The following is a 14,102-nucleotide window of genomic DNA, read 5'->3' as shown; positions in this document are numbered from 1 at the left end:
GTTACTCACAGAATAAGAGTCTCTCATATCCAACTCTCATGCCCTTCTCATGCCTAGTTTTTCCACTGTGTTATCCAACACTGGAGGACACAATACCGGAAGGTGCAAACATCCCATCACACAAGATCCAAAGCTGTGCTGAAGCAGAGGGTCTAGGCTGTGGGTCATGGGAACCAAGGAAGTCGGCAGGCTGGGCTGAAAAAGTCCTAGTGGCTGAGCAGGCAGGACAGACGGTGTCTGGCCAGCTGTCCTGACTGGCCAAGCAGTTTGCCCTTTTGCACATCCAGAGCATCATTTTCAAACACTTCTGGTTCCTCAAAGCACCCTCTCTTTCCACCAAAACATCATTAAGGCCTTTTAAGAGAGCCTGATGAAGCTGAGTTTAAAATTAGCTTGGCCTTCAAATGGGAAGGCAGGCCTAAATTTAGACAGGCCTTCCAGCTGGGCTCAGGCTGGTGGGTGCAGGCACTGGAGACAAGCTTCCTGCTTCCTGCCTGACCTCCCCCCCCCCCATACTCCCTCCCTCAGATCTTCCTGAGACAGATGCTGCTGCCTCCCTGGAGACAGTGGGTAAGGGGTTCGCCTAACTTGGGTTTGATCCCCAGCACCACACATCCTGAGTCCTAGAGCATGGCCGGGGACGATCCCTGAGAGCAAAGCCAGGAGTAAACCCTGAGTACCACTGGGAGTTGCCCAAAGACAAACAAGCACACACAAGAAATCAAAATTTAAAAACTCAGAAGCACCTTGATCTACTCTTAATGCTCTCATTTAATCAGGTAATAGTTTCCTGGGGGGAACTGTGATTCACACCCATCTTCTCAGAGCAGGGTCCCCCAAGAATCAAATCAGTCTTATCATTGTCAGGATATCTGGATTAAACACAACCCTTCACCAAATAGTTCCTATGTTGCAAGCACCCTGCTCAACACATAATATCCATCAGTTTGATTTATTCCTCAGAGCAACCCCGTGAGCTACCTTATTGTAACTAATTTAGGGCTTGTTTGTTTTTTTTTTCAGATGAAAGAAGGCTCCAGGGGAAGTTAACTCGCCCAAGGCAGGTGAAGCCCAAAGCGCTACCTCACAACAGAATCTTCTTCAATTGTGTAATAAGATGGTTTCCCAAACCTATTTATTTACTTGTGGATCATTCCTGGTTGGATGACTAAAAACAAAAACAAAAACAAAACAAGCAAAAACTATTCTTGTAGTCTATTATAATGCTATAGCAGCTCTGGAGTATGTGAAAAAGTGAAACAGATGTTTTCAGGTTACAAACTATTTTAATTCTGTTTTTTTTCCCCCTCTGTATTTTAGGATGATTTTGAATTTCCCTTTATTCATTTTGTGAGGGGCTGGAGTGATAGTACAGTGGGAGGGCTTTTGCCTTGCACGTGCCAACCCGTGTTCAATTCCTCCACCCCTCTTGGAGAGCCTGGCAAGCTACCGAGAGTATCCCGCCCGCTGGGCAGAGCCTGGCGAGCTCCCCATGGCATATTCAATATGCCAAAAACAGTAACAACAAGTCTCACAATGGAGACATTACTGGTGCACGCTTGAGTAAATTGATGACAGTGACAGTGAAACCGTGATACATTTTGTGAGGTCTCTTTGGAATAGGGTGTTCAAGATCTCCATATCCCAACCGAGCTCAGGAAAGTCTCCACGGGGCTGGAAAAACCTTCCAAAGCTTCTGAGGTTTGAAAGAAAACTTCATTGCCATAGGGGCCAAGTGCAGGGTCAAGCAAACCTGGCCTTCATTCATGATCAACTAGTTTTGCCCTGTTCTTTGCTTACCTTCTGTCGTTAACTCTGAGCAATAAGAAGGTGATGCCCAGAGTGAGAGGTTGAAATTCGCACAAGGAAAGTGTGAAGGAATGGCAGTGAGTCGAATCTAAAAACACATCCTTCTAAAGCCAGATATCAATCTCACACTTACCAGCCTTTGCGCAGGGGCCTTGACAGACTCCATACATGTATTCCAATACCAGAGAGGAAGGCGGCCGTAGATTAATCTTAAACATTTGTAAAAGTGCTCTGTATGAATTGGGACAAACCGTAGCAGGCAACAGCAAGCACCTGCAATGGGGCAATGAGGCTGAACCTTCCCTGAAAGTCCCTCACTAATTTCTGCAATAACTGGATCTCCACCCTATTGATGTAGGCACTTAGACAGGGAAGGGCGCCCGTGGCAATGGAATTCCTAGAATGTAATAAAACCAGCAGGGCCAGGGCTACAGACACAAGGACCAATGCCTGATAAGACCCTCACTCAGAGCAACAGACCCAGAGAAGGCCGTTCCCTCCAGCCAGAGAAGTGCTGGTAGGAAAAAAAGGCGTGGAAAGGAATTTTGAACAAGGCCATTGACTGCTCCCAACTCTGTCCCTTTGGCAACCTCCCTAGCAATGGGCTTGGACCTAGGTAGAAGCCCCACGTGGAGGCAGGTTGGGAAAACCCTATAAAAGCCACCTTGAACATAGGAAGGGCACACGGATGCTGCCTAAGCCCACATGCTGCTTGTGTCCATGTGGCCGAGCACGTGGGTCATCCGCATCTCCCCTCTTGAGATGTGTACTTTCATGCTTTCTTATCTAATGCTGGGGGGTGTGTAGGGGCTCTCTCCGCCTTTGGAGAAGCCCTCTTTCTCTCTTGAGCCTGACGCTCTCTCTCACTTTCTCTCCCTCCTCTCCCTTTCTAAAAACCTCCAAATAAAAATCTGTTTTTACTTCACTGCTCCTCTACTCCTGAAATTCTTTCCTATGAGGCAAGACAAAGAACCTGTAAACCCTGAGGAAGGCCTAGGACTGACTCTTCAGACTCTGTTAGTCCTGACCCTTGCAGCTGGTCCTCGGGTGACAGAGGTGGACTGGGGGAGAGTGACCGTCTCCTTCCCCTCTGCTGCACATAAGCCACTCGTGGGGGCCACCGTCTTCACTACAACCTGGTGTCTACAAAGTGAACCTCTTCTTAAAAGTGAAAAAAAAAATGCTGAGTGAGTGCTTTATGCCCCCTGAGAACTACATCCAATAACAACAATAATAATAATAGTCCTTAGTATTCATAATGCTTTCCATATAATAAGCACTTGAGAGAGAGTTTTAATTAGAAATGCAATGAAATGCCTAAAAACCCAGGCAGGTCCAGGTCAGAAATCATTCCTGCAGGGCACAGACTTAACCCCCAGCTTCTATCAGGCCAGAAAAGGGCAGAATATCTCCTTTTCAGCTCCACTCAGAGAGAACTTCATTGTACACTAAGGCAAAAGGGAATATGAGCCTATTAACATCCCAACACAGAACAAAACGCCCCGAAATCCCCTTACGGAACACAAAGTACCAGATAGGTAAATGGCTTTATCAACCATGAACTCCTCTGCGAAGCGAATGTGACAAAAATTCTTTTTGCTTTTCCGAATTGCTGTGATATCACCGCACTGCTCGAAGACTTCTTGAATTATTTCCTCTGTAGCATTTTCAGGTAATCCTCCAACAAACACTGTCTTACACCCGGGAGGTCGTTCTCTTGTGGAAGGAGGTGGAAGATCTAATAATCACAACAAAACAGAGGGGTTGGCCTTTTGTTTGTTTGTGCTTTTTTGTTTGTTTGTTTGATCTACAGCCTACAGTGAAACTTGCAGAGTGACTTAGTCCTGCGCATATTAATAAGCAGTTCTACCAACTAGACTCATCTGGAGCAGTTCCTCTCTCTTCCTCCTCCTCATTTTCCTTTATGATCTTTGTTATTTTCTACACTAGGCGGCTACGCTTGTCTGTGAACAAAGATAAAGCAAATGTTAGCATAATTCCATTTCCCCTTCATAATCCAGAAGCCCAGAAAACAGGGGCGGGAGGATTTTACAAAGTGCAAGGCATCATGCAATGACAACATGATGAAAACCCTGGGCTTGTTATCTGCTCTGTCTTGTTTTGGGATAATGGAGCAGCTAGGCAGAACACAGAACAAAACCTGAAAGCTTCCATGGTACTTATTTGACTGGGAAACAAGGAGCCTGGAAAAAAAAATAGAAAAAGAACCACTCCTTTTCAATATTCACATTTAAATGAGCAAACTATTAAATTTGGGGTAGACTGTATAAAAAGATAAAATGTACACTGTTGCTACATCTTTCCTAGTTTATATGTAGATTACTTAAGCAAACTCCAGGAAAGTCCACTTACAAAAGGCAACATTGATTAATATGAATTTTATTTTCGTTTAACCTATCTAAGCCTGTAAACTTAGTATTTTAGAGTAAACTGAAAAAAAAAAGTCTGGCCCATTTATTTCGTTAAATAGGCTTCCTTCAAGCAATGAAATTTGGACCAGAAACTCTGAGATGCAGCTTTCCAGCCCCCTCAAATTGCTAACTGCCAAATTAATTCAATTTTCCATCTAGCAAAACACATTTCCGAGTTTTTCTCCCACATTTGCAAAGATGGATGGAAGTGCTCACATATTTCACACTATGTTCTGCGGAAAATGATAGACTTCATTGCACTCAGACAGATTCGGAAGGCCAGAAATCTATCTCAAATTGCACATATTCCATTCCTGGTATCCACTCAGCTCCTGGACAGAGGTATGGACACATCCCCATGTATTCTGAAGACAAAGGCCTGCTCTGGAATGAAGCTCTGTTCTCTATGACTGTGGGAGAATATTGATTCACATCTGAAAATGAGGGCAATACTATGTAACAAAAAAAATAAGGAAAAAAATTGCAATAATTTTTTTTTTCTCACTTACTTGGATTTTGAGGGAACAGAGTACAGCTTTTACAATGGATAATTTCTTTGACAACAGCCACTTCCGTTGGTGGTGGAGGGGGTACCAGCCCCATTCCTGGTATCATTGGGTTTATGGGGGTGATTCCAGTCATCATATTGAGTGTAGGATCGAAGCCTGGCACACAGATAGAGTCTGAAAAGGATGCAAGAGAAAAATTTACTGGAGGATCTTAAACCAACTTTTCTTGTTGATTTTGCTATTTCCCAGTTTCCCACAAGGATTATTTGACTTTGTTTTTAATTTTAATTTTTCTTTTTTTTTAATGTTCTCTTGTCTTAAGAGGTAGCATTATTAAATTCTATTCCAGAAAAGGGGAAATAAAAAGTGAACTTAAAAGCACATGAAAATAAAATTATAGCACTTAAATATTTTTATAATAATATGACAGAGAAACACAGTACATGAAGTAATATAATATGTAATACCATGAACACTACATATGTTCCTGTAATATGTAATTATGCAATATGCAATGCCATGTGCATAAACACCATACCACAGCATATGTAACACTAGGTACCATAAAGTTTTGCTGTTACTGTGATTTTCAAATTTCTTAACACCAGTATATTTTTTTAGGCTGTAATTGTTAACCTGCTCTTATCAAAAGTGCCTTCTTACCTAAATGAACTAAATTTAGGAAAGTTCAATTTATATGTGCATACTTTACAATGATGCATTCAAGTCCAACCTCTTTCCACCAGGAAATAAAGACCAAAAATGGTTATGATTATTATGTTTGCATTATACTGCAAGCACAAAATGAGCTATACATATTTCTGAATTTTATTAAACAATTATACTCTCCTATAAATCAATCAGCTGATAACTGTCTACACATCTGAAAATTTCATGTTCTGTATTAAAAAAAACACCAATAATGGATTTTCCAACATAAATACTGAATTAATTTTAATAATAAAACATATCATTTTAAAGATGATATACTAGGATCTTGTTTTACTTTTCAAACATGATATTTTTAAAAAACAGGGATTTCTGAAATATTGAACTGAGTTTCTCACAGTACTGCAAAGGAATTTCTCTCCCAAGAGTTTTTCTGACTGCAGATAAAAGAGAAGTTTCCTCTTCTGTCAGGAGCAGGACATTCCTATTTGTTATGATTTCTGGATTACTTTGGTAGGATTTCTGGGTTATTTTTCAAATTTACATGGAAAAAAATTTGTAGGCACTCCCGACCCCCACAAACAACCTGCCAGCTCAGACTGGGTAAGAATGCTTTATATTGAGGTATCGAGGAAAACCTCTCCCTGGAGCTGATATTCCAGCAAAATGAACCCCACAGATGCTCCGAGGAGTTGTGTCGGTGACTATTCACTGCTCCTCCAGGAGGTCACTGTTCTTTCTCATCTCTCTTTTTCTGCCTCCTCATTCTGGGCCTTGCAGCTCCCCTCCCACCCTTCTCTGTTCACACTCTGTTCACTAATGCCTTTACCTCCTCCGCACATCCCCCAATCCATCTCAGCCTTCAACCCTCCCCCCTACACAAGTGGCCTCCTTCTTTACTTACCTGTGCCAAAAGGTTGGAGAAGCCCAGAAGTAGATAAAATGACAGCTAACCCTTTGTTTTCTAAGAAATGCCAGGGGTTGCAGAAGGATCAGCATGAATTTCCTTTCTGGGAAAAGGTTTATTATATAGCTTTTCTCCAGCTGCCCTGGATTTATCTCCTCCTCTTCTGGGTTGAACAGAATAAGCCGGGTGATCCTCATCTCTAACCCCAAGAGGAATGCTGTCCCATTTATTAGGAAATCCACTTAATTTGAGACTATACCAGTGTGAATTCAGTAAAATGAGGTTTCATTAAGCCCGAAGTATAAATGCCAAGATAGGCTTTTCTCTTTTGAAGTAGTGACCTTGTCACTCTACTAGGTACTTCCTGTATAATGGTGGCTCTCCATTTCTTCATTTGTAACATGTTTTTTTTGGTGGGATAATCTCTTGAAGTGATAGCATTACAAAACACCAGAATTCTAGGATGATACTGCTCAAAATGAAGAGATATACAATAGGCATAACAGTAGGAGTAAAAGAGACAAAACTAAACTCTTGTTGTTTATTTAATATCCTCACAGAGTTTTCCAGGTGATAATTCCTTTTTTATAGACAAAGGAATTAAATATTGAAGATCTTAAGTGAAATTTTCAATACACAATGCAAAGCAAAAGGTAGAGTCAGAATGAGGACTCAGATCTTTGGCTTTATAGTTAAACATATCTCTTTTGGCTGCTTAAAATTTTCTACCTAGATTGAACTAACATGATACATTATACTGCTTAAACAATTACTTTAAAAAAGAATCAAAATGTTTCCTTCGAATCCAGGTGCCAATTCTAAAGAATTTCCAGAACAGAATTGTTTTCACCACCATCATGACAGAAATAAAATATTCACTGCCAAGGTGAATATATTAGAAAGAGGAATAATGACAATGGGAATATTGTCATGCTTATACTTGTATTTAATCTCATTCCATACGTAAGATACATCTGTTTCTTTCCTGGCCTGGCTCTTGCTATTGTTTGCCAACACACGGTGATTTAAGACTGAAATCATTAAGGACAGCAAATAAAATGAGAGCCCTGTGAATGATAATAACCAGATGTTTCTCACAAATGAGATGAAAGCCCAACGCCTAAACTTTCTTTCAGTTATAACAGATTCCTGTTTTGTTTTTAAGGCCAGATAAGTAAATACATCCTCTGAAACAGGAACACGAGATGTAACTGTTGGGCAAAATATTTTAATAAATGACAAGAGTTACTTTGCTTTTTTTCTGACATATTAACATTAAGAGACCATGAAGCTTAATGACATCTGTATGGTAAGTGCAGTAGTTTGAAAAGACCTTAGAACGGAATTAACATTTAAGTCATGTTTGACTCTCCAGGGATCTGAGATTCTGTATTTTAGAGGAGAAAGTAGGGAAGAATTAGACTTGAAAAACAACAACCACAGACAAAACCCTTTAACTTTTTGTTTGTTTGTTTTGGTGACATACCTGGTGTTACTCAGGGCTTACTCCTGGCTCTGCACTCAGGGATCACTCCTAGTGAGTTTGGGGGATCAAAGAGGGTTTTGAGGACTGAACCCAGATTGGCCATGTGCGAGGAAAATGCCTTACCTGCTGTACTAAATCATCTGGCACCCTTTAAAGTTTTTAAGTTAAAAGTTTTAACTTTTTAAGTAGTTTTTATTTTTTAAGTGTTTAACAATATATCAACAGATGTAAACTTTCTCAAGCAGTAACAGAACCCATTATGTACCACTTGCTCATTTAGGAAAACACCCAAATTTTAAAGGACTGTGTGTGTCTATGTGTGTGTCTATGTCTGAGACTGTGTGTGTCTATGTCTGAGAAGGACACATAGACACACACAGAAGAAGATAGAGGCGAGGAGGGAAGGCGAACTCTAGAGCTGGTTCCATGTCTTGCTTAGAAAAGATGCCCTGACATCCTGAGAAATAAGGAGTTGTACTTCTATTCAGCAAAAAAGAGGAAGGAGACCTAAACTGTAGCAAGAAAGCATCTAAATGTGTGGTAGAACTTAACTTTTTGAAACTGTCCCTAGACAAGATGAAAGGATTTTTGCTTTTAGAGTGGTGTCCCTGTCCAGTCTCCCTTGGCTGGCTGCAAGGATGGAAGTTTTCATTGGTGGTCATATTGCTCCAACTGGACAAGGCATGAGTGAGCATTAAAATTCTGTTTCCAGATTTGTAATTCAGTGTTTTCTCAATTAGATGGGCATTTTGAAGAGGAGGGTTGGAGTTTTGTGATCAGAACTTCAGAAACCTGCCAGTTCCTTTTCTTATCTATTTATTCATTTACTGAGCATGTCGGGCTGGAGCAATAGCACAGTGGTTGGCTTTTGCCTTTCATATGCACAACCCTTGTTTGATTCCTTCGTCCCTCTCGCAGAGCTCGGCAAGCTACCTAGAGTGTGGAGCCTGCACAGCAGAGCCTGGCAAACTACCCGTGCATATTGGGTATGCCAAAAACAGTAACAATAAGTCTCTCAATGAGAAACGTTACTGGTGCCCGCTCGAACAAATCATGAGCAACACGATGACAGTGACAGTGACAGTGACAGTGACTGAGCACGTTAACAGATATATACATACATAAAAGATATATACAAACACACATACACACATATACATACCTAAAATATATATACACACATACATACCTCTCAGAGAGCCCAGCAAGCTACCAAGAGTATCCTGGCCACACGGCAGATCCTGGCAAGCTACCCGTGGCATATTCAATATGCCAAAGACAGTAACGATAGGTCTCATTCCCCTGACCCTGAAAGAGCCTCCAATCGTTGGGAAAGATGAGTAAGGAGAGGCTGCTAAAATCTCAGGGCTGAGTGTAATAGAGACATTACTGGTGCCCGCTCGAGTAAATAAACAAACAACAGGATGACAATGATACAGTGATACTAAACACATACCATTTCTGGTAGAGAGGTCAATGCTTAGAGAAATCACAGGGTTTGAAGACAGCTTAAGGGATGGGCGCCAAACTCAGGACCAGCATTGAGGAATGTGAATTGAGCTCAAAAGACTAAAAGAGCTGTCCAAGAGGGGACACATGAAGTGACAAAGGGCAACTGAAATAACTCAGACATGGTGTGGCCACAATGCCATGGGAAAGTCATCCCAACACAGAAGGGCACTGGTCCTTCAGGCAAGCCAGAGTGCATTCTGCCAGGCTAGGGGCTCTGTGCTGGTCATGTTGCCCACTCCTGACCCCTTCCCATCCACAGATCATTACTTGCCCCTTTTCTGTCCTTCCAAGTTTGTATCTAGATAAAGAAAACTCACATCTGGGTATGAGAAGTAAATATGTCCTGTTTGAAATAAATAACCTTACGGGCCTGGCCTATTAGAGCTGGGCTGAGGTGTGGGTGTGGATGGCTGGGCAGAGCCGCAGCTGAGGGGCTGAGGTCAGTTGTTAGTATCCAGAACAGGGCACAGTGGTCCATGAGATTAGTCAGAGGAAAGAGGAAGTGATCAGGTCAAATGGATTATAGGTCAAGTCCTGAGCAGAGGTTTGTAGCAGTGGGTGAAACTCAGTTCTGAGCAGGTCAGCTACTCTGGAGTCGGCGGGTTGCTCCGTTTGCAGGTTGCAAGCCCTGCAGACTTTGGATCTGGCATAAAGGATATTGGGTTTGGCAGAAACACTTAGTGGGCGGTGGGGAGTCACAGGTTGAGAACTATTCCTTAATCAGACAGGTTAGCTGAGCTGGACCTGAAGATCCAGAAAAGGCCTTGGGCTTGGGAATAAATAAAGATGACCTTGTGTCTTGGGCCACAGGTGGAAACCTTGCTGGCTCCATGCCCAGCTGAGTAGCTGCGAGTGGGAGTCAAGGCCTTAGTCCTCCCTCACTAGGCCCGGGTAGAAGGTCAAGCCAGTGAGATGCTGAGTGTATGGGAGCCAGGGCCTGGGGCTTGCTGGAGGGACTCTGATGAGCATGTAGAACTCTGCCTCCAGAAGGATTATTGACTCAAAATCTGATCTATCATCTCTTCAGAAAAAAACCCTGTGTGGAGACATTTTGATATTGAAAGTTGAGGATTTGTTGACAGCTGCCCACTGCCAGGGAAAAACCATGCTCTTCTCTAAATCAGTTACATTTATAAACAATTAACACAATGCTTTTCAAATTTATTTTGCATTTTGGAGGCTCACCTGGTGGTGCTTAGGGCTTACTCCTGGATCTGTTATCCAGGGATCACTCCTGGGTAACACTTCTTGCTATTTCTAAACTGCATTTCCTATATTTTTTCTAATCCAAACTGTGTTTTTGTAAAGTCACATTTAAAGTGACTTTAAAATTCACCCAAAGAACTGGGCCCAGCTGGTTAGCCACCATGCAACCTTCACCGCTCTGAGCTTTCATGTCTTCATCTGGTGTAAATATAAATGACCTCAGGGGCCTTTATTTAATCCTTCTAAGCCTCATTTATAACATCTGCATATTGGGGATAATCATATTTAATTTTTAATATTCCAGTGAAGATTAAATAGAACTAATAAGGACAACCCTCTAGTTCTATCCATGTTGCCAGAGTGTAAAGATATAAAACAAAGTAGAAACAAAGGGCAACAGAAAGAGAGAACTGATATGGATAGCTGAGTTGGTACAGGAGAGGTCAAAAGGGAGCGACGATGGGGTCCTTTAGTGAGGAAGGTGGGCATGATGGTGGGTGTGGTGTTGGAATTATGTGCATGAGGTATTATCATTAACAGTATAACAGTGTTGTAAATCACAGAACGTAAGAAAGAAGGAGGGGAGAAAGGAAGAAGGGAAGAGAAAGATATAAAGGAAGAAAGAAAAAGAAAAAGAAAGAAAAGGAAGAAATAAAGGGAAGAAGGAAGGGAGGAAGGAAGGAAGGAAGGAAGGAAGGAAGGAAGGAAGGAAGGAAGGAAGGAAGGAAGGAAGGAAGGAAGGAAGGAAGGAAGGAAGGAAGGAAGGAAGGAAGGGCAAGCCAAAGTGTTTAACATAATTAATATCCAGCATATTGTGTTATGAACTCAAGACAGATGAGCAATGCGACAACAAAAAGAATGCAGTTTTAGTCACACGATTGACAACATGTAGCACACATAAAGGAGCCTGGGAAGCATGGTGCCAAATTGTCTCCTCTGACAAACATCTGAGTGCCTATGAGGGATTGGAAATTCTGCTTAAGGGCTTCGCTTTTCAAGATGGGACAAGAGGAGCGTCCCTCCTTTGTGTAAGTGACAGTTCAGTGACAAAAACAAACTAAATACCAAGTGATGGTCCAATGCTGACAACTTTATTCTTTTTGCTTCTTTTTGGCCCACACCTTGTGGTTTTTAGGGCATACTCCTGACTCTGGGCTCAGGGATTACTCCAAGCAAGGACTAGGGGATCACAGAGGGTGGCAGAGAGATTGAACCCAGATACTGAAAGGTTATCAGGAATATCCCTTTACCTACTTTTAACACTCAATTCTTGTCCAGCATGATCATGTCCATCTATTATTGTCATACTGTACCCTTCTCTAGCTTATCTATCCTCTGCCCCACACACACTTGTGGTTGATTCCAGCCACTGACCAGTCCTCCTTGCTTTCCCTAGCCAGGAATGCAGTCATTCTGCATCTGTCCCTCTCCATCGGACTCATTTCAATCACTGCTGGCAGTCTTGACTTCAGATTCTCACTTACAGAACTATGGGAGAGTAACTTGCTGCTCTAAGCCCTGATGGTTATGCAACTGATTACAGCGCTCCAGGAGCCTGAGGGTATGTTTCAAGAGGCATCCAGGACCAGAGGGACAGCTGACCCAAGTCTTCAATGTCTGCAGTGAGAATGTAGGTAAAAATGGCATTCCTGAAATATACCTTTGGGGAGCATAAATACAAAGATATTTCCAAGTGTTTTCTCGGAAGGAAAAGAAATAAATGTTCACTCTCAGTGCCCTGGAAGCAGAATTGCACTTAGATTTTTCCCTTAGTGAAGACAAAACAAAAACACCCAAAACCCAACCTTGAAGATTGCTCCATATTGGTGAACAAACCCACCCCACTGATTATAAATTAACATGGGGTGCATTTTATAAGAGGATGTCTGCAAGCAGAATATTGAAGAGGAAACCGAAAGTGCTTCTGTGACCTTCCCAAAGAGAACCATAGGTGGAGATGGAGGTGTTTCCTTCAAGCCTGAGATGTACCTGCTTCCGGAGTGAGTTCTGGAGCCCTGCTCCTGCACCGGTGATGAGCAAAGACCTCATTCCATCAATAAGGCCGGCTCTCATTGGGGCTGCAGGGAGGGAGGCCGCTGTCAACAGCCATTTCAGGCCCGGCTGACGCATGCGAGATCTGTGTCCATGTTTGAAAATATGACATGACACCAAGTGAAGAGAATTTCAAAACTTCGGACCCAAGCGGGCACCGGAAAGAATGATGTGCAGAAAGAATTCTGTCATATCTTTCCAGAAATCTGTGTGCAGAGCAGGCACTGGGCAACAAAGCCCGTTCTGAGCAAACAGGCTGTGAAGAAAGCCCATCAAAGCATCTGTGAAATGCATACCCTGCGTTCTGAATTTGACACCAGCATATTTTCTGCACAGAGGTCTGAGTAGGCACCTTACCAGAGTAAGCTGCTCAGATTCTTGCAGCTACTGGAGAACTCTCTTTCCCATACACTGGGCCTTTAGCTGGAGACCCAGAAACTGCTGGCCGGCATGGAGGGCTTCACGGAGGAAGCAAAAGGCCTTACTGAACATCAGGACCTTTCCACGCTGAGAGATGCTTGTATGCTTTGCAGTTTTGCCCACGTAGCACTCTTTGTAGTTCTTAGAGGGGGAAAAATACGAGGCTTAGAGGGCAGAGAGATAGCTAAGGGGGTGGATCCCTTGCTTTGCAAATAGGAGTATGATCAGGTAGCACATAAGTCTGAACACTACCAGGAGCAGACCTAGAGCACTGCCAGTGTTGCCACCAAAATGAAGAAAATTTGATGCCCAGAGAGATGACCTGACTTTCCCCAAGTGACACAGACAATTTGAGCACCAATGGTTGTGATCTGGTTGGCCTCCGAGCAGCAAACAGTAGATCTGGGGGTTGTTCAACCCAGGCTTCTACTTAAAAGAAAAGAGAGAGTGGCTGGAAATAGAATTTGAGTGTCCTCCTATTTCATTTCTGACCATTTTCATGATGAAAAATGGATTCCTCCTAAGCTGCCTCAGGACCTCGGCTGCTGTGGCTAAATCTCTTGTCCTTGTTCTGCACTCTACTAAAACAGGTTTAGTTCTCTTCCCTATACTTATCCTATCCAGGAAGGAAGTCCTTAGGAAAATCTAAATCTTGTCTCTTTCAGCTTCAGCACCCAGCTTCCTCAAACTCCTCTCTGAAAGGAGAGCTTTCTTCTGAGGTCAAAGGCAATCCCCAGATATAGGCCAGGAAGAAGCTGGCTTATCTGATTAGCTCTGCCTGATTGCTTCCTACCTTTCATAATTCTGAGCTTTGCTGTTTTGTTTTTCCACTGACTTGGTACATTCTGATTAAAAGATAAGTCACTTTCGAACACTTGCTTTGTGCCAGGCTTGTGCCCAGAGCTTCACATCTCATTACTTGAGGCAGTCCTGGCAGAATTGACACACAGTGATTAACCTCATTTAGCAAAGACACGAATATCTGGTGCCCACAAGATCTGCTGTGCAACTCTGCAGCTGATATTTGGAGACTAAAGAAAAGATCCTGCATTTTCTGGTGAATTTCCTGAATCTGTCATCTTAGGGTTCTCTTCCTGTCT

The 14,102-nt window shown here is 42.6% G+C and overlaps 1 protein-coding gene across 2 annotated transcripts in view; it reads right to left on the bottom strand.

The window, feature by feature from the left end:
* The window catches only part of ENOX1 (ecto-NOX disulfide-thiol exchanger 1), a 649,231-nt gene that overhangs the window by 167,692 nt on the left and 467,437 nt on the right, over nucleotides 1–14,102 (bottom strand). For both annotated transcript variants that reach the window (XM_055124381.1, XM_055124426.1), the window contains exons 8-9: nucleotides 4,751–4,924; nucleotides 3,341–3,547 (exon numbers count right to left, since the gene is read on the bottom strand). In XM_055124381.1, the coding sequence (XP_054980356.1) occupies nucleotides 3,341–3,547; nucleotides 4,751–4,924 (381 nt within the window). The remainder of the gene's footprint in view (nucleotides 1–3,340; nucleotides 3,548–4,750; nucleotides 4,925–14,102) is intronic.

Source organism: Sorex araneus, chromosome 1, assembly GCF_027595985.1.
Source record: "Sorex araneus isolate mSorAra2 chromosome 1, mSorAra2.pri, whole genome shotgun sequence".
Classification (NCBI taxonomy): domain Eukaryota; kingdom Metazoa; phylum Chordata; class Mammalia; order Eulipotyphla; family Soricidae; genus Sorex; species Sorex araneus.
Note: the sequence above shows the minus strand (reverse complement) of the source record. Positions and strands in the feature narration are given on the sequence as shown.